At 40.8% G+C, this 25,497-nt stretch overlaps 1 protein-coding gene across 16 annotated transcripts in view; it reads right to left on the reverse strand.

Annotated features, from left to right (window-relative positions):
- THSD7B (thrombospondin type 1 domain containing 7B) overlaps positions 1-25,497 on the reverse strand; it is a 291,273-nt gene that overhangs the window by 172,987 nt on the left and 92,789 nt on the right. For all 16 annotated transcript variants that reach the window (XM_090143541.1, XM_090143539.1, XM_090143548.1 and 13 more), the window contains 3 exons: positions 19,698-20,457; positions 11,686-11,937; positions 4,925-5,091 (listed from right to left, as the gene is read on the reverse strand). In XM_090143541.1, coding sequence (XP_089999667.1) covers positions 4,925-5,091; positions 11,686-11,937; positions 19,698-20,457 — 1,179 coding nt within the window. The remainder of the gene's footprint in view (positions 1-4,924; positions 5,092-11,685; positions 11,938-19,697; positions 20,458-25,497) is intronic.

The raw sequence follows: 25,497 nt of genomic DNA on the forward strand, positions 1-25,497 counted from the left end.
AAAGCTATTAATTTTTAAAAGGAAAAAGAGTCTAATAATATTTGAATTATGAGGAGCCCTGAGCCTAACAATTAGACTTATTATTGTTATTATTTCACTGTGGTATTTTTAACATTCCTAATATTAGTAGAAATGGACTAGGAATCTGTGGGAGCTATCACATTACTTTGATCATGCAATGACAGACCTATTATTGAAATCCAAGATCAAATAAAAGTATAAAGAGAGACAAATAAGATAGGAACAATCATTAAGCAAACAAACAGTTAAAAAGACTCTAGAATCAGGTACAAGAATAAAATGTGGATTTTCAGATGGAACATAACACAGATTAAGAAGATTGGAAAATGCAGTGTTTTTTTCTGAGATGGTAATAAGAGAGAAACTTTATTAGCTAAGTATGCTATGCGGGGTAAACAATGAAGAAGACTCAAGGAAGAATAGCATTTCACAAAGGTCTTTTCAGTCCTATAATTAAAACTTAAGCAGACAGGCTCCAAAAACATTATAAGAGAATTCAGAAAGTGAGAGGAAAATTGGATCTCATTCAAGCAGGTAAAAAAAAAAATGTCAAGATATATACAGCATAATTTTTATGGAAAAAAAAGTGACAAGACAGACAGATCCCTAGTTAGAAAGTTACAGAAAATATGGAGAGAATGCAATCCCCGTCACAAGGGACAGTAAAGGATAAGTGGTAACTAGTTCAGAAAAGAGAGAAGATATTTTTGGAAAATTTTTTATGAAGGATCCTATGCCCTATATTACAAGGAGTTATAATTTCTAGATAAGCCAAACAGGAAAATTAGAAAATCAGAAAACAGAAAGATATTCCTTCACCTTCAGGAGAGACGGCAAAATATCCTGAGGAAGATCAACTGTAGGAATTTTATATATTTAATAACAGGTTGAACACAGACACCATCCCCACACTACAAGAAATGTTAATTCCCATATTAGTGGGCTATTTACTGTGATAGCATAATGAAGAAAGAAGAATTTTACTGCCAAACAGAGAGAGAAGCTGCATCAACTGATGATCATATAACACTCTTCCATACTTTTACCACGTTTTTTTGTTGGCGAGAATTGTTAATTAGCAATGTTCATCCATGTTAATTAAAAGCTATTGTGGGGAAAAAATTCCAGGTAACTAACAGCCACAAAGTCTCAATTTAGAAAAGAGTAAGACATATCTGTCAGCAGAGCTTAACTGTGGAAATAAGTTGGAGATCCGCATTTCTGCTTTATTTAACAGTTGCAGAGCTTCTATACAAGTGGATAGAGTTGCATCAGGAAGATTGGCAACCACAGATTGTTTCAAATATGAGATGTTCAGACACAACAACCGGGGGCACCAGGATGTGAAGGGCAGAAAGGGCAGACTGTGTCCATACAGCCATGTAAGTTCATACAGTCACAGAATCACAAAGGTTAGAACAGACCTCCAAAATCATCCAGTCCAACCATCCACCTGTCACCAATATTTCCCACTAAACCATGTCCCTTAGTACAATGTCTAAACATTTCCTGAACACCTCCAGGGACAGTGACTCCACCACCTCCTCGGGCAGCCCATTCCAGCACCTCATCACTCTTTCAGAGAAGTTTTCCTAACCTCACCTGGCACAACTTGTAGCCATTCCCTTAAGTCCTATCACTACTTATGCAGGAGAACACCTTCACCTCACCACAACCTCCCTTCATGCAGTTGTAGAGAGTGATAAGGTCTCCCCTGAGCCTCCACTTCTCCACTCTGAACAACCCCAGTTTTCTCAACTGCTTCCCACAAGATTTGTGTTCCAGACCCCTCATCAGCATCATGACCCTTCTCTGAACATGCTCATGGCCTTTCTTGTAGTGAGGAGCCCAAAACTGAACACAGCACTCGAGATGCAGCTAGTGCTAAGAGTACAAAGGGATGACCACCTCCTGCTGCTGCTGGCTGCACTATTTCTGATACAAACCAGGATGCCATTGACATTCTGGGCCATCTGAGCACCAAGTCAACACCCCCAAGTCCATTTCTTCCACACAGTTTTCCAGCCACTCTAGTGCCCCAAGGCTCTAGTGTTGTGTGGGGTTCTTGTGACCAAAGCGTTGGACATGTTTAACATACGATGTTCAAGTTGGGTCTAAGTTAATAAAAGCTTCACAAGATTTAGAATCCTTAGATGGACAGAATAGCTAACACTAAAAATATCATAGTCTCGTAACAGGTTTTTATACATTGGTTTTCTGATGTTCACAGAAATACAGATATCTGAGTGACACACCACGTGACACACTTTCCTGTCACGCTCATCTAGATGCAAGAGTCTGAGAATGCAAGAATATTATAAAGGACTTTTAAAAATTGCAAAACTTTCTTCCTCCAAATACAAGGAAGTCAAAAACTCAGATAAAGCTGGTACACAAAAATGTAGCTTATTTATTTAATGATGTGCAAGAAGAATACTACCAAAAATGGTTGGTTTTTTTTTTTGAGTCAATGGTAAAGAAAAAAACCACCACGATCTCTTTGATAAACATGAAAAGCTGTTTTTCCCTCATCACCCATGATTAAAGTACAGAATTCCTCCCCAGGGCTTAACAAATACGCTAAGCCTTTATTTGGGGCATGGCACAGGTTTCTGAGTTAGGAGACCTCTTTGCATAGAAAGATACGGAATCTTAACAATCTGTTTCCAGAAGTAATATCCGAGTGAAAGTTTTCCATCTTCAGTACCTTCATACTGAAATTTTATAAAAATATAAATACATCAATAGACTTGAGTTTTTGACTAACTGGATACATGGAAACTCCATAAAACATGGTCTCATTTCTAAATGCACACACTGTAATAAAAGCAGTAGTAGATGGAAAGACTAAACCATTGAAAAATAGGAAAGATAGCCTGGGGGAGGATAAGAGAGCTTTGAGCAATATGTATAAACACATCACAGATGGTACCTGTCTCCAACTACAATTCAACATATTTTATCCAATAATACTGCTAGAGATACCACCAGACAAAATCTTCTTTTACATATGTCACTGTGTCAGGTCCAAGTTCTTATTGGAAGTAACCAGAAGAATAACAACTGTGACGGATGATAATATTCTATTAGACTCGCTTGTTTGATTTCTGAATGATCCCTTTAAGGACATTCAAGAGGTGATGAAAGAAAAATACTGTACTTTTTATGGAAGCAGTTAGACTCTATATTTGCCTATACAAAAGCAAATCGACTTCTCAATCCTCTCCCCCTCACTAAAAAACAGTACAATAAAATATAAGGTCTTCTCACGATGAATAAAAATTTACTACCAGTTCAGATTTCTAGAAAAGAAGCAAGAAAATACATCATTCCTCATTTGGACAAAGAACAAAACCTGACCAACTAGCAAATGAGACACATTGAGTACCAGATAGGGAAAAACAGTAACAAAGATTTTCTGTCTTTCCTTTTAAGTGTGGCTATACTGACAGTTGATAGGATTCTCACTTCCTAAGGACTACTGCAAATCACCACCACAATTGCCTTGGCATAGCAGGAATAATTTATACCTCGTACAATTGCTGTGCAAGTTTGCTTTTTCAGTTACCTAATAGAAAAAAAAAGACATACTTCTTTCTCAAACAGTAAAGGTTAGAACTGTACAAACAAGGAAGAGATATCTTGGAGTCTTCTTTCCACTAAGGGTAGGGCTTGCCATTTTTTAAGTTGTACTAAATCTTAAACAAAGCAAGAACTGGCAGGTGATCACATCTAGATATAGAGTACAAATTCTGTTATGAATAACGTTGGATAAGGGTATGGATAAGGGATAAGTATGATCTGCTCCAGCCTTCTAGGGTAATTCACAATACTAACAAAGAACAGGATGGCTGAAGTCAGTTAAAGCTTACTGCTTACCAGTGTGCCATACAGTAGTAGCATGGACTACAGAAGTTGCAAAAAGGATGAAGATGGTCAATAAATGTTACAGGCCTGTCATCAACAACACTTCTCTTACTTTGAAAGTCATAGACATCATATACTTGAGTAGAACAACCGAGAAATTTTTGTGTTGGCAGACAAGGTGGTACCAGATGTTTGGAAGAGGTGAAGCAGCAACTACGCATGGACTGGATAGAGATTAAAAGAGGTCTGATTTTCTATAATCTCAGAGCCTGTGCAGGATGCTAGGATACAACTGGGCACCCAGGAAACATTTGCTTTGGCTTTGTAAGTAAATAAATCTAAGATATGATGTTGTGTTCTTATTATCTTTGTATCTCTGCTCAAAAGCATATTCTGCAAGAGCACTACATACAGTAAATAAAACAGCCTTAGATGAATTATTCATTGTGCATCTGTATCTACTCATTATTCTTCTAAAAGGAAAATAACTCGCTTCCAGGATCCAAAAATTGTCTGTCTGCTCAGAAGTTGTGACAATATTATTTTTGCTTTCCCCTTCAAAACACAAGAAAGACTGTGTATCAATTTGAAGCACAGGCTGAAGCCATATCTAGAATAGATATGTGACATCTTTGTTTTTATACTCTAACCCAGAACTAAAACCAGAGACAAACGTGTTCAGCTACAGAGGGCAGGTTACCTGACACAAGAAAGAAAGAAAACTGAAGTCCAAAGAAAACTAGCACAAAAAAAATTTAGCTTCTCCATCCTTCAGACCTCACCCATACAAGTACACCTACAGAACAAGCAGCAGTTCATTCCCAGAAGGCTTTGGCTCCAGGCAGACCCCTCGAGGGCTAAGCCCTCCTGCTCCTACCCTGATGCCAAGAAACATCTCCCTTAGTAAGAACAGACAGATACGAGGGAAGCACTAGCTAGCCAAGCTTTCTGATGAGTGTGCAGAAAGGATTTTTTTTTTCTTCTTTTACTCAGATCTACTCATGACAGACATTTCAGAATAACCCCACACACATACCTTCCTTCATTCGGTGCTTTTCGGCTTCTACAGTGATCTGGACACAATAAACCTCACGGGTTTGTATGCCACCTCCACAAAGCACTGCATGCTTACGATGTCGAGGGCTCTGCTGGTCAAAGAGAGACACTTGGCAAGCTTTCCATTCAGAAGTCCTCCAGGAAAACCTTTGGGAAAAAGAGAGACCAAGTAAAACAAGAATAATTTTAGAAAAACTATGGGTGAGGAGGTGCTAGTTTACTATTTGACAAAATACAATTGGTTTAGTATTTATGGTACCACTCCCCTGTTCAAAACAGGGAATGTTCGGAAACATTCTGAAAGTTAAATATACGAAGGTTAAGTATTTGCTATTAGCCTGTAGTACTCAGGTAAACTTTTCACATAGCACTGATCTCTGAAGTGTTCACAAACACTAAATCATTCTGACAACACCTTTGAGCAGGATGCAAAAAAGGAACGAAGATTAAGAGGTTCGATTAAGTGTGAAAATGAGTTTTCAAACATGTAGCTCCAACCACTGTACCACCTTTCTCAACCAAGAGCTGAACACGTCATTCTAAAATGCACTTAACAGGTAAAGCCCTACGTATGTCAATGAAGCTCCAAGCAACAAGCAGCTTTTCCGTAGGTGACAGCTTTGCAATGGCCCAGGGTACTATCAATTTCTCCAAAGGATTGCCTGTGGTAACTCAGTTCTATTGCTGTTCTTTCCAGAAGTTGTGATAGGCAGCAAGGTCTGTTTTCATTCTGTATTCACTTCACACCTAAAGAGTATAAATGGTTTTAAAGAAAGGATAACATTCTTGGGCACAGGTATGTGAATGTTGTATTGACAATCAGTATTATTAATTATCAGCCTAAATGCCAAGAAGAACTTATTAAAATCACAGGGGAATAGCATGGGGAACAACAGAAAGCAAAAACTATTTCTCATCATGTCCGAAAACACAGAGCACTTTTCTTATGCAGCAGCTTTCATAGAGGAAGCTCATTTTAATTAACAGGTCACAGTATCGGCGTGGTAAGGTGAGTAAGAGCTCAAAGTTTTCCTTCCACTTTCTGAATCTTAGCCAATATTGTTCCTGTGATCAAATTGTTTACACTTCTGCCACTTCATTCATTTGCCCCTCTGTTTCTCACAGTTCTCTTTTTCCATACAAATTTCACTGTTCCAAAATACATAAAGTAATTTCCTTCATTTAGCTTCAAGCCAAATCATCTCTCCTCCTATGGCAGATCTACAGTTGTTAAAAATTGTGCATTTGCCTGCTAACTGATCACTGCCAGCTCAGCACAACGGGGCGTCTCTGTTCCATCTTGTAGTCCTTGCATTCTGCACTGCAAATATCCATTCCCTGACTACAGCTATGGCAAGGACGTATGCATCTCAAAACTACATGAAAAATAATGACATCATTTTTGCCCGAGCACATACCAAGATTCTCACAACATGTTGCATTGCAAATTCGGGCATAAGAATGATTTTTAGCCCCAGAGCACTTAGGAATTTTGTAAGATACTAATGGAAAAGGTTTGTGAACACTGCCACTTACTTTCAATTTACAGGTACTTTTCAGATGAGCTGTCAGGCTCTTTTAATTAATATACAGTACCGTGTGCAAATTTGGATACGTTCACAGGGTTTATTGCCAGCAGAGGAAACAAAACAGAATATTCTTTTCACACAACCAATACGAAGTAACTGAACGCTTGCAACATATAAAGCATTGCCATGGATTTTTGTTACAGTGCTCCTCTTGTGGAATTCCTAACTGCATTTTTTGGGGGGGCACGCAGTGTTAAATGCTAACTTCTAGTTATAATAAAGACGAGTACTATTTTCATCAAGCACTGGGCAAAGAAAAATTCCTCCTCCACAGCACCTCAGGACATTGTGCTGCTCAGGTCTGTATTTCACAACCAGAAGCCTAAATATAGAACACACATCTTCCCTCAGCTATGGCAATACTTGTTATAGGGTAGTGTTCTTAAAATAATAATTGACTAAAGAAAAGCTCATTATCAATATGTGGGCTTAGGGAGTCAGCTGTGAATTCTGGATCTTACAGACTCGTTTCCAAAGGTGCGAGCACCTGCTTCTCCTATTCAGCTCAAGCTGTGGGACTTAACACCTACAAAAATTAGGCCATCAATGATTAAAATTATGCAAAATAACTAAATCTGAGCTCAGAGATAATTAAACCTCATCAGCTTCTGAATCTAAAAAAAATCCCTGTAGATATCTACACAGAGTAACCAAATCTCTGCTGCACCGCAGAGCAGTATTTAATGAGCAGCCGTCAGGTGCAACTGCCAGCACTGGTTCTTCTGCAAGCAGCTTAAAGCCTAAATCCTTATCAGCCCATCTTGCTTTCTCCCAGCTGGGCATGCCCTAAGCTGTCTGGAGCTTTCTGGTAACAAATCCTGACCCCAAGCATTAGCTGTTTAAAAGGTACACATTTTCACAGCCATTAACAAGTCAACTACAGTAGAAACATATCTGACATATTGTTATCCCACTGAGTGCAAAACCTGTTTCTACAGAAGGAAGCGATGCTCTTGGACAGCTTCTGATGGACTCTTTGCCAGGTTTTATGCAGCTGACACTTGGTATCAATTTGCCCATCTACAGGCTGTTCTAGAGACAAGGAGAATTAGCACTGCTGAAACAAAAAATGACTGTATAATCTCCATAAATTTAATTAGTTAATAGCAGTTAATAGCAACTGACAAAGAGCAGAGATTACTGAGATTTCTTACAGGGAAACACTTGGGCTTCCTCTTTTGAATCTTAACCTTTGGACAGTACTTGCAGGTTACTAGCAATGCCCACTGTGGTATCACCATGGGACTGATTTCTCCAACCTCAATGAAGATGACACCCAAGCCCACAGTTACGTTGTTAGAGCAGACCTGATCAAAGGTGCACTGATCAGAACTAAGCTCAAGGGATAACACCATTCCACTACTTTGTTCTCTGTCCCTGTAAGAGCACAATAAACCACAAAGTGAAAGAGATGCATTTGAATCATCAAGGCAGGTCAGCCTCAGTGCATGCGTGTGATTCCTATGCCAAAACCTGTGAGTGGTGAAAATTTAAAATGATAATAGATTTAAACACTTGAACTCCTTTCAACATCTAGTTAGATGATTTGTTCCTTTTTTTTTTTTTTAATAACACTGTTTGAGTCGCAGGAGGTCTGATTACTTCCAAAGACGGACAGTCACCACTGCTAGTGGTTGGAGAGCTAGGTAGAGAACACCTAAAATGGGAACCTGCAGAATCCACATGCAGTTATGTCAGTTTGCTTAAGAAAATGGGCAAGCAGGAGCTGCTGGAAACAAACTTGTTGTTTGGGGTATCTAGGAAGAAACTGGGCTGATAAAGTCAAGATTTTCACTGGTAACCAGTCTGCTGGGGAAGCAGAAGAGGTGGTTCTTTGCGTGTCTGCTATGATCAAAGCAAAGCGAGCTCTCACACTGCAACAGCCAGCATCAGCCACAGGAGAAACGTCCAACCTGGGGCTGGAGAACTACAGCTGCAACACAGCTTGTTCCTGATCAGAGGGGAGGCAACAAGGCTGTCCAGCCAAACCAAGGGCAGCTCGGGGTGCCAGAGACCAGGGAAGTTCAAAGGGCTGGAGAGTGGTGCTGCCTCCACTCCCAACATGCAATCCCAGCAGCAGACCAGCTGAGTTCTGAGAGCTTCTGTTCACGTCTTTCCCAATTCACACTAATACCTTGCCTTTAATTAAGGCACATAATGAGCCCTACAAAGTGATACACCCATATCTCAGCAGTAATCTCAAGCCTTTTGTAAAAATCAGGTCTTAAAATTTTCCCATTTTCCATTATTTAAGTTCTGAAAAGCTTTGAATTTCCAACAAAAAGAGAAGGGTTGTTTTTTTTTCTAAATCCCTGTCTTGTAACATAGCAACCACAACCAAAACGAAAGATTGAAAGACATAATAATAATTCTGGAAAATCTATCTATTCCCACTGAACATGTAAGCTACGCATCAAGGATACAAGTGATATAAAACATTGTTCTAAAACTGATGACTCAGTGACAGCTACGTAACAAACAACTGCTCAATGTCTTCTCAATTTATAGTAACCTCTTGGTCTCTGCAGTCTGTAGGACTTATCCTCTTAGTGGTGAAACGAGTTTTATACCTATACATGCCTGTTCTCTTTAACTGAACTACCCCAAATTTATATGACAATAAAGGAGGTAGGATCACTTCGTATGTGTTTAAGCTTTCTAAACCCTTAATCTAATCCTTTTAGAATAAATAACCAAAAGTAAAACAAAGTACAAAGCTCAGGAGTCCTACCTGCACTTAAAATGCTTTATTTTCTTGTATTTAAACTATTGATTAAAGAGGTTATAGTAAATTTCAGCCTTAAAATTAAAAGGCCTTCCTATTAAAAGTAAATTTATACCAGTATCGCATGCCTGCGATGAGACCTTTAACCTGCTGCCTTGCCATGGATGGGAACATAACTTCACCCACCTTCCTCTGCTGAAAAGAAAGCTGTAGGTACAACCTTCAGAGCTGCTGCTTTTCCACACGGGTGGATGTGGAGGATGAAGATGTAGGACACAGTCTGGAAAGCACGCATCCATTCATTCAAAAGGTGACTGCTGACCTTCCAGTGAAAAACAGCCACTAGAGGAAAATGCCTCATTCTCTTACACAGAGACATGCTTTTTCTGGCCAGTGTTCTCACCCACTACCTTTGGCTTGCCTGGAGCATGATTTGGAAAATCCTTACCAAGAGAATAAAATTTAAAGATAAGGATACTTCCAGTACCTTGGTCAAACACTGAAACCAAATTACCAGCTGTAAATTGTAATACGGATAGACAATACCCTATTGCCAGTGCTGATGCTTAAATAACAGATTTTAAAATGATTGATTCCTCTTTATTAGCATAAAGCTGTGAGCCCCAGAGCCTTGCAACTGGTATACCCATAGCACGTACCACAGTGTAGCAGCTTCTCATTCGTGCTTGCTTCTGAAGTACTAAATAGCCAAATCAAAGTCTACTAACCAGAAAGCAATCATAAAATTCTCCTTAACGGTGCTTAGTGAAAGAAGGTCAATCTATCACTTGCATTTTGAGATACTAAATCCCTAGAAATAAAAATTAACTAAATACCAGAGATTTTCTTGCTATGCTTTCTGGCTAAGTGGTTCTATTAACCTGTAAGTCTCATGTTATTGTTCCAGGCCAGCTTATTAGACAGTTTATCCTAGTTCACACAGATACTTTACTGAAAAGGTTGCCTGAAGAACTGAAGATGTGCAGGTATGGCAGAATGAAGAATGTTTATGGGTTCATATTTTCATGAAAACCATGGCATAGCAGCAATACACTGAAAGAACAACAAGTTTCCTTCTGTATCACGGGCGGCACCACAAGAAAGTTATCAGCATTATGCAGATCCTCACATTTTGGGCTCTCCTGGCTCTACATCAAGACCTTAACAATCGTTTGCACTTTAATACAGTGCAGTATCAAAAAACACAAATGCTGAGAAACAAGGGGCAGACACATTCTGCTCACTCCTGATCTGCTACCAGCTGGCATACCCCAATCAGGTGTCACCTGCACCCACGCTCCTATACAAAATCAGCGAGACAATGTGTTAATCTATTGTCTTTGAAATTGGTGTGCATCTGGGCAGGAGCAAAAATCACTCTTCAAGAGCCTTTTCATAGGATGTAATCAAGCAACAGAATTTTTTTTTTTTAATATACTTCCTCTCCTTCGCTAGCAGGGTGCATTAAAATGTTCAGCATTTGATTTGAATGAATTCAACAATATAGTGACACTTTCATAGGTTACACCTTCCTAAGAAATGTCTCTTGCAAAAGCTTTATCAAAGCTTTTGGCAGTACCTGGTGAAGCTCCAGAAATTCACAACTTGATCACTGATTAGTCCTCCTAATAAACAGAGTTATTCATGGGGAGATCTGTCTACATGTGTATAAAATCTTAATCTTGAAGCATTTTACAGTCAATCTCAGAACACAAAATTAAGCTATATTTTATCTTCTTTGCAAAGCAAACAATTTCCCCTCTAGACTAGCCTGGCCAAACACTATGGCACAGATCTGCACACCAGAAAGGTGAGTTCCTCACCTTCTGTCAAAACGAAAAGGGCCATAAACCATGCAAGAACTTGGGGACTGTGAGGTTTCCAGGTTTAAAAATATCCAGATGGAATCTGAGACTTGCTCTTTACCAAGCTGCTATCTCTGAACAGTTCCCATTTTTCTTATGGAGGACTGGGATTTTTCATGGGGAGATGAAGAGGAATCACTAAATCTTATGTAAAATTCATGGCTGCAAGCCCAATAAAAGTACAGCCACGGAGACCTGCCCAGCCTCTGTGCAGCTGAGGAAATTCTCCAAACCAGCAATAGGCAGAAAAGTACTTTCAGAGAACAAGAGTATCTGCTCTCAGTTTTTAAAATATGAAAATATAAGCTGTAATGAGTATAACCGCAATTAATTTCTGTATGGAAGTGTAATCATTGTAATAGCAATAACGATAATGGAAACAATTACAAGAACATTAGCAGTAAATAAAGCAAACCATCGTTAACAATCATCAAATCAATGTCTCTCAAGCACAGATAGAAAGTATGATGTGCGACCGTCTCCATACACACACAAAAACACAGAGCAAGGAAGCATAAGATCACCCCAGAATTTCAGAAAACCTGGGTTAAATCTCAGGTACCTCGGGCAAGGCTTCAGCATCTCTCTCCCTCCTGTGCTGCAGGCTTCCTTCTCCTCCAGCTCTGGACAGAGCTTCCCACTTCCCATGGCCACGCTCCGCACACTACGGTGCCGGCTCCGAAAGCCTGGGGTGAGATCTCCCCAGCTGCAGGTCTGTGAGCAGGAGCTCCACGCCGACCACTCAGACGTTTCGCAGTCTTTAGCAATGACACAGGTCTTGGAGGTCAAAGGGACAGCATCTTGCACACAAAGGCTGAGATAAGAACAAAGTAAAACAGGTACGGAGGTTATGCTTACAAGATCTTAACATTTTTTCAGCCCAAACCCCTGATTATTTTACCTACATTTACCTACATGACAAGAAGATGGTTTCAAACTAGAAGAAGGGAGATTGAGAGCGCATATAAGGAAAGGGGTTTTTTTATGATAAAGGATAGTGAAGCAGTGCAATAGGTTGACCAAAGATGTTGTGCATGTGCCGACCCTGGAGACACTCCAAGTCAGACTGGATGGGTCTCTGAGCACCTGGTCAAGCTGCAGACATCCATATTCAGTGAGTAGGACTAGATGAACTTCAAAGGTCCATTCCAACTCAAACCATCCTACAATACTAAGAAATCATAGTCATTTGAGGGTGAAATAGAAGACTTGCATCAACGCCAGTACAGTGAATATAAGAGGAGCTGCAAGGCACACACTGCATTTCCAGAGAGTTGTGAGTGCAAATGTTGAGCCACTCACAAATAATACACCTAATTTATTTCAGGTTGGAAAAGATGTAAATGATGCTGTGCTTTTAGATTTCACACTTTAACCATGACTGAAAAGAGAAGGCAAGCCCAGGAGAAGAGCTGCCATTGGTAAACGCCTCCATCAGCCTGCAAACACTGCTGGCTGGCCAGCATCCATCCATCCCAGTGTCAGCATGTCCTGCTGAGCAACTCTGCTCTTTTATGAAAGTAATTAGACTCTCATTAACATGAAATATTCCGGTTCTGTGAGGCTGTTACCAAGCAAATGCTGTTAAACAAGGTCAGAGGGTTTTCAAACCTGACAAAGCACAGGAGACTCCAGCACGCTGCAACTGTGCATGTGTTTTTGCACTCAGTTACATTACTTAACCATTTTGATTATTATTAGGACATAATCCTCATTCATTTTGTAAGATATCAAGAAAGGATCAATGCAATGGAAAAATAAAAGGAGAGCTGACAACAGTAGATGTCCAAGACTGCTCTGTCCTGCCTGACTACGCAGAGTGCAGCTGCTTCTGATCCAGCTCAAACAGCTAGAGATCATCCACCAGGTCACAAGGATGGGGGGGGGAAACCTCTGCTGTGTGAGACCTCAGATAACTGACGTCAATAGAGCTGGAAAGGATACACCAAAAAATGACAGACTTATGTATAAGCAAAGACATCACTGGAGCATCACAAATGATCGATCAGATAGGGGGAAAAAAGGAGGGGGAAAAAACAATGAAACCCAGCAAAAAAAAAAGTCACCAGAAAAAAAAAAAAACCTAAGAATTCTGCCTAGTGTTATAAGCATGATGCAAACTGCTCTCCAAAATTAAGACCATACATGAACTCAGTATGAACCCTCTTTAAATTCGTCTCCTCCAGCCTCCAGTTGTTCACAGTCAGGCTTTTACCAACTGTAAGGAGCAAATACATGTGCACTTAAAAGGTGTGAAATCTAGAGCTGCTGCCAAGGAACCAGTTATTACCTCACTTAATATTACTTATAACACAGTTTGACTAGGCTAACTTTCTCCACAGAAAATACTCTGGGCAATCATTTCAGGATTGCACGGCAATCTCATAGGGGGAGCGGAGAAGATAACGGGCATCCATTCGCTTCTCTTCCAATTTAGAAACTGGTCCATTTTTCACAAAAGTCAATAGGAGTATTGCCACCTACACGTGATCAGGCTTGACTAGCTTGACTACATCCTGAATTACTAGCATAATACAGCATTTAGTGACTTAAATTTACAGTTTTTTTGTTTGAAGTATAACACTTTTTTTTGTCTCACTTTCATCACGTACAGTAATAGTCTGCCAGGTGCCAGCAGGATGAATCTGCTGAGGTTTAAACAGCTGCATGAAGCAGGAACAGCCTCTGATGCAGCCAAAAAATTATTCTCATTTATATCCAAAAAAGATTTCTCATGCTTCTACTACATACCAAACACAACCAACGCAAAGCTGTACCTGGTGCAAAACATCAATACTATTGAATGGAAGACAGAAGAGAAATAATTGTATCTGAACTTGTGCTGGGCGAGTGATTTGGAGACTTGGCTGGAACATTAGGTTAGGGAGAGTCACACCGACTGTACCCTTATTTCCCTCTCAGTACTTTTTGAACACAGTTATCAGGTGAGCCACCAGCGCCACAATGGTAACGGAACACAAATTCCTGCTTTTAAGTAGATAAAATATTGGCAAATAGAAGTCATTGTCCTATGTGATTATACTAGAAAACTAGAGCCTATCTAAAATACAGCAAGGAGGGCAAGCGAACTCACATTCTGAAGAGTAATTGAAATTTTGCATTCAGATACCAGTAAGAAAATCCAAATCCATTTTTGGGGTAGCACCACTGTAAACGAAATACTAAGTCTGGGTTGATCTTTGCTGAAAAACCAAAGAAAATGAAACCTTTAAAAATTTGCTTTAGGGTTTTCTTCAGAATTAATATTGCTAACTGCTCATATTGGTATCCCCAATTCTTAGCAAGGCAAGAGCTACCTCCTCTGTCCAATGGATTCAAGCAGATGCTGACACGTAGGCTGCAAAAGACACTGCTGCCCAGCAATCATCCTTGCTATTTGCAAGGCTTTCAGGTATGTGAAGACTGAACAGCTCATTCTTTCCCTGAAAAATCCCTCCACTGGCTCCTGCTATAAACGGCTAATAAGAGAACTTTGTTGACCTTAAGATGAACAAGATGTGGAGCCGGCAATTTCCTCCCTTCTGCTGGGGAAGATGTTTTTGAGAGAGAATTGCACACAACTCCCTAACAGAAAGTGAATCTAATTAACTCATTCCCACTCATTCAGAGCCTCAAAGCCAAACTAACTGTGACACCAAGCAACACAAATGCAAACGTAAAAACACACTCTGTTCTTCTGCATGAAATTCAGACACATTCTTTCATGCCACTGATGCACTGAGAACAATTTGATACAGAGAACGCTCAGATGTGTGAGACATCCGTTGATCTCAGCCCACAAACCTCAGTATCCGAACTAGCTGTAAGGAAGGAAGTCTTGAGGATGGGAGATGTTTTGTGAGCCTAGTTTTCATACTAACTTTCCACAGATTAATGTATTTAGGTTACAGCGTCCTTTTAGGAGTAAATCTGGTAATGGTAACATTATAACATGCTTACTCATCGATGCTTTGTGTTACGGGGCTGGACTGGTAAAGGGAAAACTGCAGGAATTGTTTTGCAATGTATGTTAAGCCAAGTTATTAGTGACAGTATTTCGAAAACATTACTCTGGTTGAGAGGCTAAAAACAGTCACCATTTGGGTGTTTAGCATGCTAGTAGTAAAAACGAAGTCAACAAGATTATTCTTTTTAAATATCCCTAGAATGGAGAATCTCCTCTATTCCCATTAGCTCAGGGATTCATTTCCAAGCCTGAGTGCCGAGGCTCAGTCCCTACATGTGCTGGGAAGGATGTGAATGCACACCTCCTCCCCCAGAACAGTCACAGCCATCACATGTAGGTGTACTGCAGCACAGCATTACCTCCTCTCAACTGTAAAATGTTGTACTCATCTACAGAAAGTAGAAGTCTGAGAAGCACAAATAATTTTTCCGAGAAACGTACAGCAGCACAGTGGTTAAAGTGCAATCCACTAGGAAATGGATCGTGTGAATTCAAATTACAGAGGCAAACAAAAGAACTGGATACTGCTCAACCACATCCTTGATGGACGCATTATTCCTTGACTGAATTCAATCTGAATTTTCACTTACAGAGGCAAAGTAAACAGAATCCCAATCCAATTCTGTTCTATCATCATCACTTTATACACTGCATGAAGAGTTTAAGAAACACATACCTGAAAAAGATGTCTAATCCAGGGGAAGGGAAGGGAAGGGAAGGGAAGGGAAGGGAAGGGAAGGGAAGGGAAGGGAAGGGAAGGGAAGGGAAGGGAAGGGAAGGGAAGGGAAGGGAAGGGAAGGGAAGGGAAGGGAAGGGAAGGGAAGGGAAGGGAAGGGAAGGGAAGGGAAGGGAAGGGAAGGGAAGGGAAGGGAAGGGAAGGGAAGGGAAGGGAAGGGAAGGGAAGGGAAGGGAAGGGAAGGGAAGGGAAGGGAAGGGAAGGGAAGGGAAGGGAAGGGAAGGGAAGGGAAGGGAAGGGAAGGGAAGGGAAGGGAAGGGAAGGGAAGGGAAGGGAAGGGAAGGGAAGGGAAGGGAAGGGAAGGGAAGGGAAGGGAAGGGAAGGGACCATTTTGCTCTCAGCTTTAACTTCTTATGCTTACTGGGAACACCAAATGTACTTATTGAGCACATCCATCAGGTCAGAAGAAACAAGACATGTATTTAGGATTTCAGTGTAGTGACAGTTGCTCATTTATCTAAATGCAATCTAGCTTCTAACCCAAACGTGGGGAACAAAAATAAAAGTTTCTTTGTGTCACTACTCAGGAGGTTTTCACAACTATGACAAGACAGAAAACCAAAAGCAGCAGAAGTTTAAAATGCACATCTCCTGTAACTTTTTCTAAGGTTTTCTTAAAGGTATGGGAGTCTTTATGTTTGACCTTATTACAGGATGTGAAAGCTAATTTTTTTTTAACCTGATTTTTAATCACAGCTCCCACCTGTGGGTTCAGTGGAAAACCAAAGGCTCCTGTTTTCTGGATTCAGCCACACAACTTGAGAATAAGAGAAAAACTGAAAGCAAATGTCAGGCACACTTCCTGCTCCTGCTACTTATCTCACAAGAGAAAGGACAACGCATTTGCTCCTCTCATTAATCACAGACTTGTTAACGAAGAAGCCAAAATGAGTTTTCTGCCAGTAACCTCGCACCCCTAAGATGTGAACGCATTCAATCATTTAGTCTTTAAAAAATAACTCGCACCCATTCCATTAAAATCCTGACCACCATTCCAGTGCAGCCCCTCCATTCGCACACACAAGGACACACATGGGCACAGCTGGCTGACACACAGCTCTGAGATTAGAAACCAGTCAGTTTATCAACTTTGATAACAAATTAAGCATCAGACACCACTTGTGAACACCACAGAGCCATCTCTGCTGCCACTGCATTATAGATTTGGAAAGGGGCTGACCATACGTTTGCTCTTTGATGGGTAATGGTATTCAAGTGACCACACATGTCATATGCTATTTTTCTTAGTTAGTGGCAGAAGGAATGAGTGGTGGTGATAAAATCCCAGCACAGCAGCATAATTAAGCAGCTTAGAGACCTGGTGAAGCATTTCTAGGGATATTTTTCTCTTCCCTTAGTACCCCAGAAATTTAATTTGTAACTCTCATTGGGATTTACTCAACAGTGTTATTCTAAATAGGAAATCTCAGCCAGGAAAATGAAAAAGCACAAATAAAGCAATTCTCCCCAGTTCTACAGCAGACATTTGGCTGTCCGCCAAGCTCTGCTTCAGGGTTATGCAAATGCATTTACTCTTCTTTACCAGTAGCCAAAATATCATCACTCTTGTGAAGCGACATCTGCAAGATCGGGTCCATTCTTCAGCAGAATGGCAGCAAATACACTGCACAATGAAACTAGGAAGGCATTAACATGGTTGTTTTAAGGGAGCTGTTTGGTATCAGTGACATTCAAGCCATGCAGTTAAACACAGATCGGATTTAATGCCAGATTTTAGGTTTAGGTATCAGGTTTCCAAGTTTAAGCTACATAGTTACAGTTAATAACAAGTTATTTTTGAAAGAAAACTATGCACACTGTGGATGTTCCTCTTGCATACGGCCTAGTAAGAGTAAGGCACAGGCTATTCACATCTCTGCATTAAACCTGAGACACAGACTCAGCAGAAAAACTCTGCTAGGAGGCAGCTAGTGGACCTACATGTTCCCAAACAGGGGGCTAGATCACCTGAAAAGAAGAAACAAAGAAAAACAAAAGAACCCCCAAAAATCAGAAAGGATGAGGGAAGAAGACAGCTCGATCCCAGGTAGAAACAATAAAACTAAACCATCTGTGATCTGCACTGTCATGCAGAAATTCAATGGATTACACAGCAGTGAAGCAAAGTATGAACAGTGGCTTCCAATCCCCATTCCTACAGCAAAAGTGCCAGTGAGTGTGAGGGAAGAGAGAGAGAAACTTAAAACAAGCCAGGATTCCCTAACCAGAGTCTCTGACAAAGAATGAGATATAATGGTCAGAAAAGCAGCTACCATGTGGCACATACATAAACCTGCTGCAGGTCCCACAGTGACATAAGTCACAAGTAACTCCATTAAAGTCAAGCAGCAACATGAGTATAAAATCTGTGCATTTAGAATCAGCAGACATTTAGAGACAAGTAATGAAGTCAAGATCTTAGAAACTGCTACAACAGTTCACAAATCTTGACGTTTTTCCAAGAGATAAAAAATATTTACCTTGTTACAGATGTAATAGGAGGAGGTAAGAAAATGGCTAGAATGTTTACTTTCACCTCAGTATATGTGCAAAATAACTACTGACATTAGCAGGGGTAGAGCATCGGACAGAGAATAACCTCTTATCCCTCCAATTTGAAGTCACGCAGGCACCAGGAGCTATAGATACTGATAACAGCTGATTCCTGCAAAATTCAGGAGAAGGATTTTTCACAGAATCACAGAGTAATTGAGGTTGGAAGGGACCTCTGGTGTACCCTTTCCTTTGGTCTGCTGGCAGTGCCCTTCCTAATGCACCCCAGGATACCACTGGGCACAAGGGCGCACTGCTGCTTCATGGGCAACATGGTGTCCATCAGGTCTTCTCCCTGATCCTTCTCCCCAGAGCTGCTTCCCACTCCATATCAGTGCCTGAGGTTATTCCTCCCCACGTGCAGGACCCTGTACTTGTCCTTGTTCAATTCAAGATATTCCTTTTTCTCCTCCTTCACACAGGCCATTGATTTTTCAACAATTCCTAATAATAGTGGAAAAAAATGGGCAGGTGAAGTTCTTCAAAAATCTGGCTTCTGACTTTCTCAGAATTTAATCAATTCCTCAGCAATCTATAGCTCCTGGCACCCGCTCAAATTCAATCTGAAGTCAAATGGTAGAGCTCAGATTGTTTGAATTTAAATGCGAGAAACGCAGAGAATAAATCTTTCCATTATTTGCTGTACATTATTGTAACCTTCACATCTGAATTACAGAAAAGCGACCTGCATAGACCAAGGGAAATTGTTAAATAAAGCACATGAGGATAGAAATCAACAACTGCTGTCAAAGAAATACATGCAAGTCACAGATCTTATACTGGCATCAGAAACATCGCAATCATGAATGTTCCTCACAAGCAGAAGACAACCATAGCTTTGCTCACTGATCTATCTGGCCAAGAAATATCTTCTAGTAAATTCACAGGGCCAAACTTGTCAGGCTTTAACTTCTTGTTTTATTCAGTGTTGATCTGTAGGAATGAAGGAGTTGAAGTTAAGCTTCTCCAGCCAAGTACATGCAGTAGGTGATTGAGAGTGGAACCCTTCCGTGCTCAGCACCTCCCCAGCAAGAGGTGATATACACATACCTCCATTTCCTTGAGGTTTCCACAAAACAAAACCAGAAGAGAAATATTAAGAACAGAAAATGAATTAAACAGCCACAAACCGTACAAGTATGCAAAATATTGAGCGGATGCTAGCTTCACAAGCAGGGAATTAAATCAAAAAGCAGCCTGTAAAGAAAACGCATAAAAATTTGCATTTAAAACTCAAGAAGGTGAGTGCATTAGCCTGTGCAAAGTGGCGACTCGTGAAAGAAAGGAAATAAAAGCAGAGATGTGGAAGTGCCCTTACCTCAGCACAGCCTGCCTGCCGTCGCTCCGCACACAGCTGACCGCCCTGGTCTGGTACCCCACCTGCCCCACGTGGGGATGATGCTGAGCCTTGTGGCTTTCCAACCACGACGCACTCAGTTCTCCAGAGTCCTCCCCCAAATCCAACGAGGCGTCCTGGCGGCGGGGCAGCCTGCACTCGCCCCAAGGTCCCACCCTGAGGCTGTAGGTGTGCTCCTCCTCACCCAGGGGACAGGCGGCAGCAGCACAGGTCTGCGATTCCGTCAGGTTGGGGCACGGGGCACCGCCATAGAGAGGAGGAGCGATGACGGCACGGGTCCGGTGCCGCAAGCTATTGCTGCAACCCCCACCGCACTGGGACCAGGGGGAGAAGTCTGTGACAACGCAGTCCCGTGGGCACGGCACCAGGCAGGCCTGCTCCAGAGGTGGCTGCGGTGCCAGGTGCTCACAGATTTCAGCAGCCACGGCACTCCTGTCCAGTTTCTGAAGGCAGCGGGCACTGCGGCGTTGCAGGCCGTGCTGCGCCATCACACAGGGTCCAGCCTCACCGCCGGGCACGCAGGGTCCCCATCCCGAAACCTCCCACTCGAACAGCTCCAAGTGCCAGTCGCAGACCTTGAAGCACCGCCGCTGGCTTTCGGGTTTCTCCTGCTGGTCGCAGTTGGCGTGGTGGGACGTCCAGCCCTCGGTGTGGGTGCACCAGACAGCCCGGCTTCGTGTGCCCCCAGAACCGCAGTCACCCACACATCGGCCCCAGTGACCTGCAAAAAAGGGAGGGTTGAGCCACCCTAACACCTATCAGTGGCAAAATCACATTCCAGCATCCATTAAACAATGAATAACTATCAGCTCATCTCTAAAACCAAGTAAACGCCACTTGGTCTTTAAGGTCCCCTCCAATCCAAGCCTTCTATGAAATGCCTCCAAAGGCCCACATGACACTCCTCTTCCCCATGTATCCACATGGGTCCAATACTTGCTTCCTGTAACCTGGAAAAAACACTGCTTTACATTGGCCCCCAATGTCTCAAATTAAAGGCAGACCAGACACGCTTCTGCAACAGGGAAATGCACCCAAAGCCTGAGGAAATATGAATATTTAATTCCGCTTGTACAAATGCATATAAAAATGATCATAAAGGAACAATAATCTAATAGGAGGAGAAAGTCAAGTTAGATAAGGGGAAAACATTCTTAATAGGACAATTAGTCAGTGGAATAAACTGCTCTGGGAAGCAGCTAAATCATTGTCTGCGGTAATAAAATGGTGCAGATAAATACCACAGGGATAAGAGCATGCTCTTATAAGGAGCTGAAAATGTAGGAAGTGATGTTATACAATGGTGCATGTCCTACAGAGTGGCTCCTGCAGAGCCCCATTCAGCAAAATAGGTCCCTCACCTTCTGCATTAGCCAGGGAATTACCTTGAGCAAGGTGTCTCCATTTGCAGTACATGTACTACAGGTGGGAGTATAGCTGGTCATTTGGCAAGAGAAACAGAATCAAAATTAAACCCAGCAATCTCATTTTTAGTTCCAGAGCACATGAACATACATATATAACTATACGAATGTTATTTAAGCATTTCTAAGTGAATGTAAATCAGACAAGGCTAAGTAGAAAGATTTTTCTCTAAAAATATTATTCCACAAAATCCACCAAGTCCACAAAGGAATCTAAGGGCTGTATAGTGCAAAATTGCTTTTAGAATGAGAAGAAAAGGTAGCGGAAAGCACTAAGGCCAAATCTTAGCATATTAAAAGGATTTTTATGATCATGTCTCAAGAGAGTCTCATCTCAATCCTAAGTTTAAAAACTTTCCAGAACATCTCAACAGAACCATTTCACTTGGTAAGAAAACTATATATGTAATCTGTGCTTGAAAGTACACAGCAATAACCCTGTCTTTTGTATTTTTCTCAAGGCAGGAAATGAACTTACAACAAATGGGTCAATTTATATCAAGAAATGCTACTCTAGTTAAGTTTTCCAAAATTGATTTTAAAAACTATCGGAATCAGTTGTAAGCTTACACTAGGAAAACAAGAATGTAAGATCCAAAACAGCCCCCGTAATCGCTGCAATTATAATCGCATGTATTTCACCCAGCTGATGATGTTTCTGATGGTAAACCTGTTGTTCTTCCTATACAAGTAGAGTAGTGACTCTCCTAGAGCCAGGGCCATGATACTGTGCAATTCATGAATAAACAATGTCCTTTCCATCATTAGTAAGAGGTACGTAAACGGGATATAGCCTAGTTTCTTCTACTACACATCCCAAGCATCTGCACAGGAACCCTGGAGAAGAGCAGTGACTTAAATACAGTCCTGAAGAGCCCCACTGAGCTATCACTGCTGACCTTCCTCCAGCATCCCCATTCCCAAGCTCATAGACTTAGTGACCAGATCAGTGCAGGCAGCTCCTCTGAGCTCCTCAGAGCTGCCTCTCCTCAACATCAGGGAGCTTTGGGAGCGCATGTGGAGCGCAGACTGTCCAGGCAGGTGGGCAGTGATGCCACCACCTTCCTTTTCACCATTTGTTGCCAGCATCTCACTGCCCAAAGGCTGCACTTACAAAGCAGAGACCCAGGAGTCATCTCTTTTGTGGCTGCTCTTCCTCTCTCATCCTCCAGGCTATGATTGCAAGTCTACCCTTAGTCTGTCACTTCCTCCCGTGGTCAACAGGCAGCGGGCAAGAAGGGTTTTCAGAGTCACCAAGGTTTAGACAGCTGCAGCTTTTGATGTATCCAGTCTTCAGGCTACGTGAAAAATCTTTCTCCCTTTTATACCTCCTGTATTTCACACCAAAAGATATCATTGCAAGATGAGGACACATCTTGAATGGGAAAAGACAGCAGCAAACTATACTGTACTTCACAAATTATTGTTAGTTATAGTTGTGACTTTCTATATAATTAAATGTGCTTAAAAACCTGAAGATTCAAAAAAAAAAAAAATGGAATTTTATGTTTAGTTCAGTTACATGAAGTGGCCTTTTTAAAATGCTCACTCTTGATATGTCACCTTCATTTAAAAGGCTATTCCAATAAAATACCAGCACTACTCAAAAACAGACATCGGATTATGAATATGCTGCATCTTACAAAAAAAATAATAGCTGAAATTCAACACTAATTGGTTTTTATTAATAAAGGAAAGTAACCACTACAAAGACTAGGCAACACAATGCAGCTGCATCATGAGCTCATTTCAGTGCTTACTTTTCTGAAGCAGTTTAACAAAGACAATTTCCTTTTTTGTGTTTTGGAATTTTCAGTACAGGCAAAGATTATTTTTTCACCGCTTCATTTTTAAAGCAAAAATTCATAACCAATATTGTTTCAGTTCAGCTTAGTGCATAACTGGTTTTTTTCCTCATAGATTGCTTGGAACACACTACACCAATTTAGGATTTACTACTTAATTCTTAGGACAGGAAGACTTTCAATTCATATTTCTCTATATCGAGACACTACTAAAATCCCCATAGAACAATAAAAAGCCACCGTAGAAGATTAGCCAAATTCAACTCACCAAACCTACCACTGCTCTTTGACTACTCTGTAGAACTCATCTCTTCAGTACTTCATGAACCACTCTATATAATAGCTGCAGATTTACCAGCTCTGACATTAACAAGACGATAGAGATGCAGCAGAAGCCTTGGAAAGAATTGGCCGTTATTTAATGTCAGATGTGAATTTAGAGTGAAAAATTACAAATAAAAGAAACGACTCACGAGCAATTGCACTATCATTAGACAGATCACAATTTGCAATTACACTCTGGCAAACACACTAAAGATGTAGCCTATAAGACCACTCTTCGCATACCAAAAGAAAGAATGAAAAAATAAGGGTGCTAAATCAGATGCAAATCTGTTACTATAGAATTTTTCACTTCCAATGATCACTTCAGGTCACAGTAATAAACTTATCCACAATGTTTCACTGCTTAGTCAAATGTCCTGTTCAGTAGTTTAACTGAGGAGAGGGATACAAATACTTCCCAGACAACAGCCTGCTTTTTACTTAGCATTTAACTATTTTTTTTTAGAGCAGCCATGTAAACTTACACCTTCCTTAAAATAAACGAGTCAATTAAAGGAAACGTCTCAGCAGAACGTGAACAACGGTATGAACAATATTTCATTGAACACCCACCAGAACTTACACATCAAAATGTAGAACTTTTAAAAGATACATTACAGCTCCCAGCTGGGAGGATACTGACATTAAATCAGAGGGCTAAATAGAATAAAATCTATTTCATGCTGATCAGTCTATGAAAGCACACAGAGATAAAGATAAAATAGATGAACACACAGTCTCATGCCACCACTGAAACTCAAAGTGTCCTAGATGGACGCTTTCTGTCCATCCAGGAGCAAAGATCTCTGAATTCAAGCAGGCAAATGTGCAAGAGAAGTTGAAAACTGAAACAAAGAGGTCCGAAATGCAACAGTTTCCAGAAGGCAGGAGCATCCATAGAAACGGACCACAGACACCCAACTGCAGTAAGAAAAAAGTAGATGGTCAGTGACATATGTGGCCAATGACTATGTTCTATGAATGCCATCTCAGGGAAGCTACGTGGAATTTATGCCAACAAAGTGAAAAATGCCCCTGAAGCTAGTTATTAAGACTATAATCAAGCTCTTCTGCTAACTTTTACCAAATTTACCAAAGTCCCTTAGAGGCAAAGGCTGGCACCAAACTGGATGGTCCTGGAAGCACACCAGAGGGTTAACAAGATGACAGGCACTTTGGCACACAGGTCACATAGGTTCCTTAGAGGTTCTCAACACCTCAAGACCTGAGGTGCCTGGTGTAAATTCCATGCTGGCCCTGCTCTGAGCAGGAGGTTTGACCAGATGACTGTGAACTGTTCATTCCAACCTGGAATATTCTAGTAACATACCACAAAGAAGTACCCAATAAAATCAGTGATTGTTCAACAGGACTTACTACAACGCCAAAAAAAAAAATGTTTTTCAGTAAAAAAAAATGCCACTGAGATCTGCAAAGTCCCTAAAATTGCACAAATAAATCCTTTAGTCTGAAGAGCAAGTCTACCAAATCACTATTTATAAAAATGAGAAGTAACACAATGAAGAACTAAACAGAGACATCCCACCATCTCTTACAAGACATCTATAGCACTATGGGGTGAAAGCAATTCATAAATTCAGTCCGTCCAATAAAGAAAACCTACACCTTATTCTGTTTGCCATCTTTTATCCATCAGAAAGATAACCATATAATTAGCCCAAGAAGCATCCCTAATCCAGTTGGAAGCAAGCAATATAGCACTGCAAACGAGTGTTTATTTGATATAGCAGGCACTGATTGGCTTTTCCTGCCTGCTAGAGCCACCTACAATTATGCAATAATTATGTCTGAATGGATACAGTGACATCTGCTCTTTGACACAGAGGTCACAAAAGCGTAAGGCAAGCAGGCTATTCAGTCAATAATTACGTATTACAGACAAAATGAAACACCATTAAATATCAAATCTCAAATAGATAACCCAATAAGAGTTGCTTAACAAGTATGTTATTGCTTAGTAAGGACTGCTACAATAATTATACTCTGTTTAATATGACATTTAGCTTAATTGCAACCATTTCGCCATCTGAGAATTCTTTCAATAAGCATCTTCTACAATTATTCTGTCCCTATAGCTCAGTACTAATTTGCAAATTTAAGATTAGATTAGCAATCAGTTAAATAGAGTACTGGGTTAGCAATTTCTTTCAAATACATTATAGATACATTCCAAGTTGCATCTGATAC

Source organism: Phasianus colchicus, chromosome 7, assembly GCF_987193195.1.
Source record: "Phasianus colchicus chromosome 7, bPhaCol1.hap1.1, whole genome shotgun sequence".
Taxonomy (NCBI): Eukaryota; Metazoa; Chordata; class Aves; order Galliformes; family Phasianidae; genus Phasianus; species Phasianus colchicus.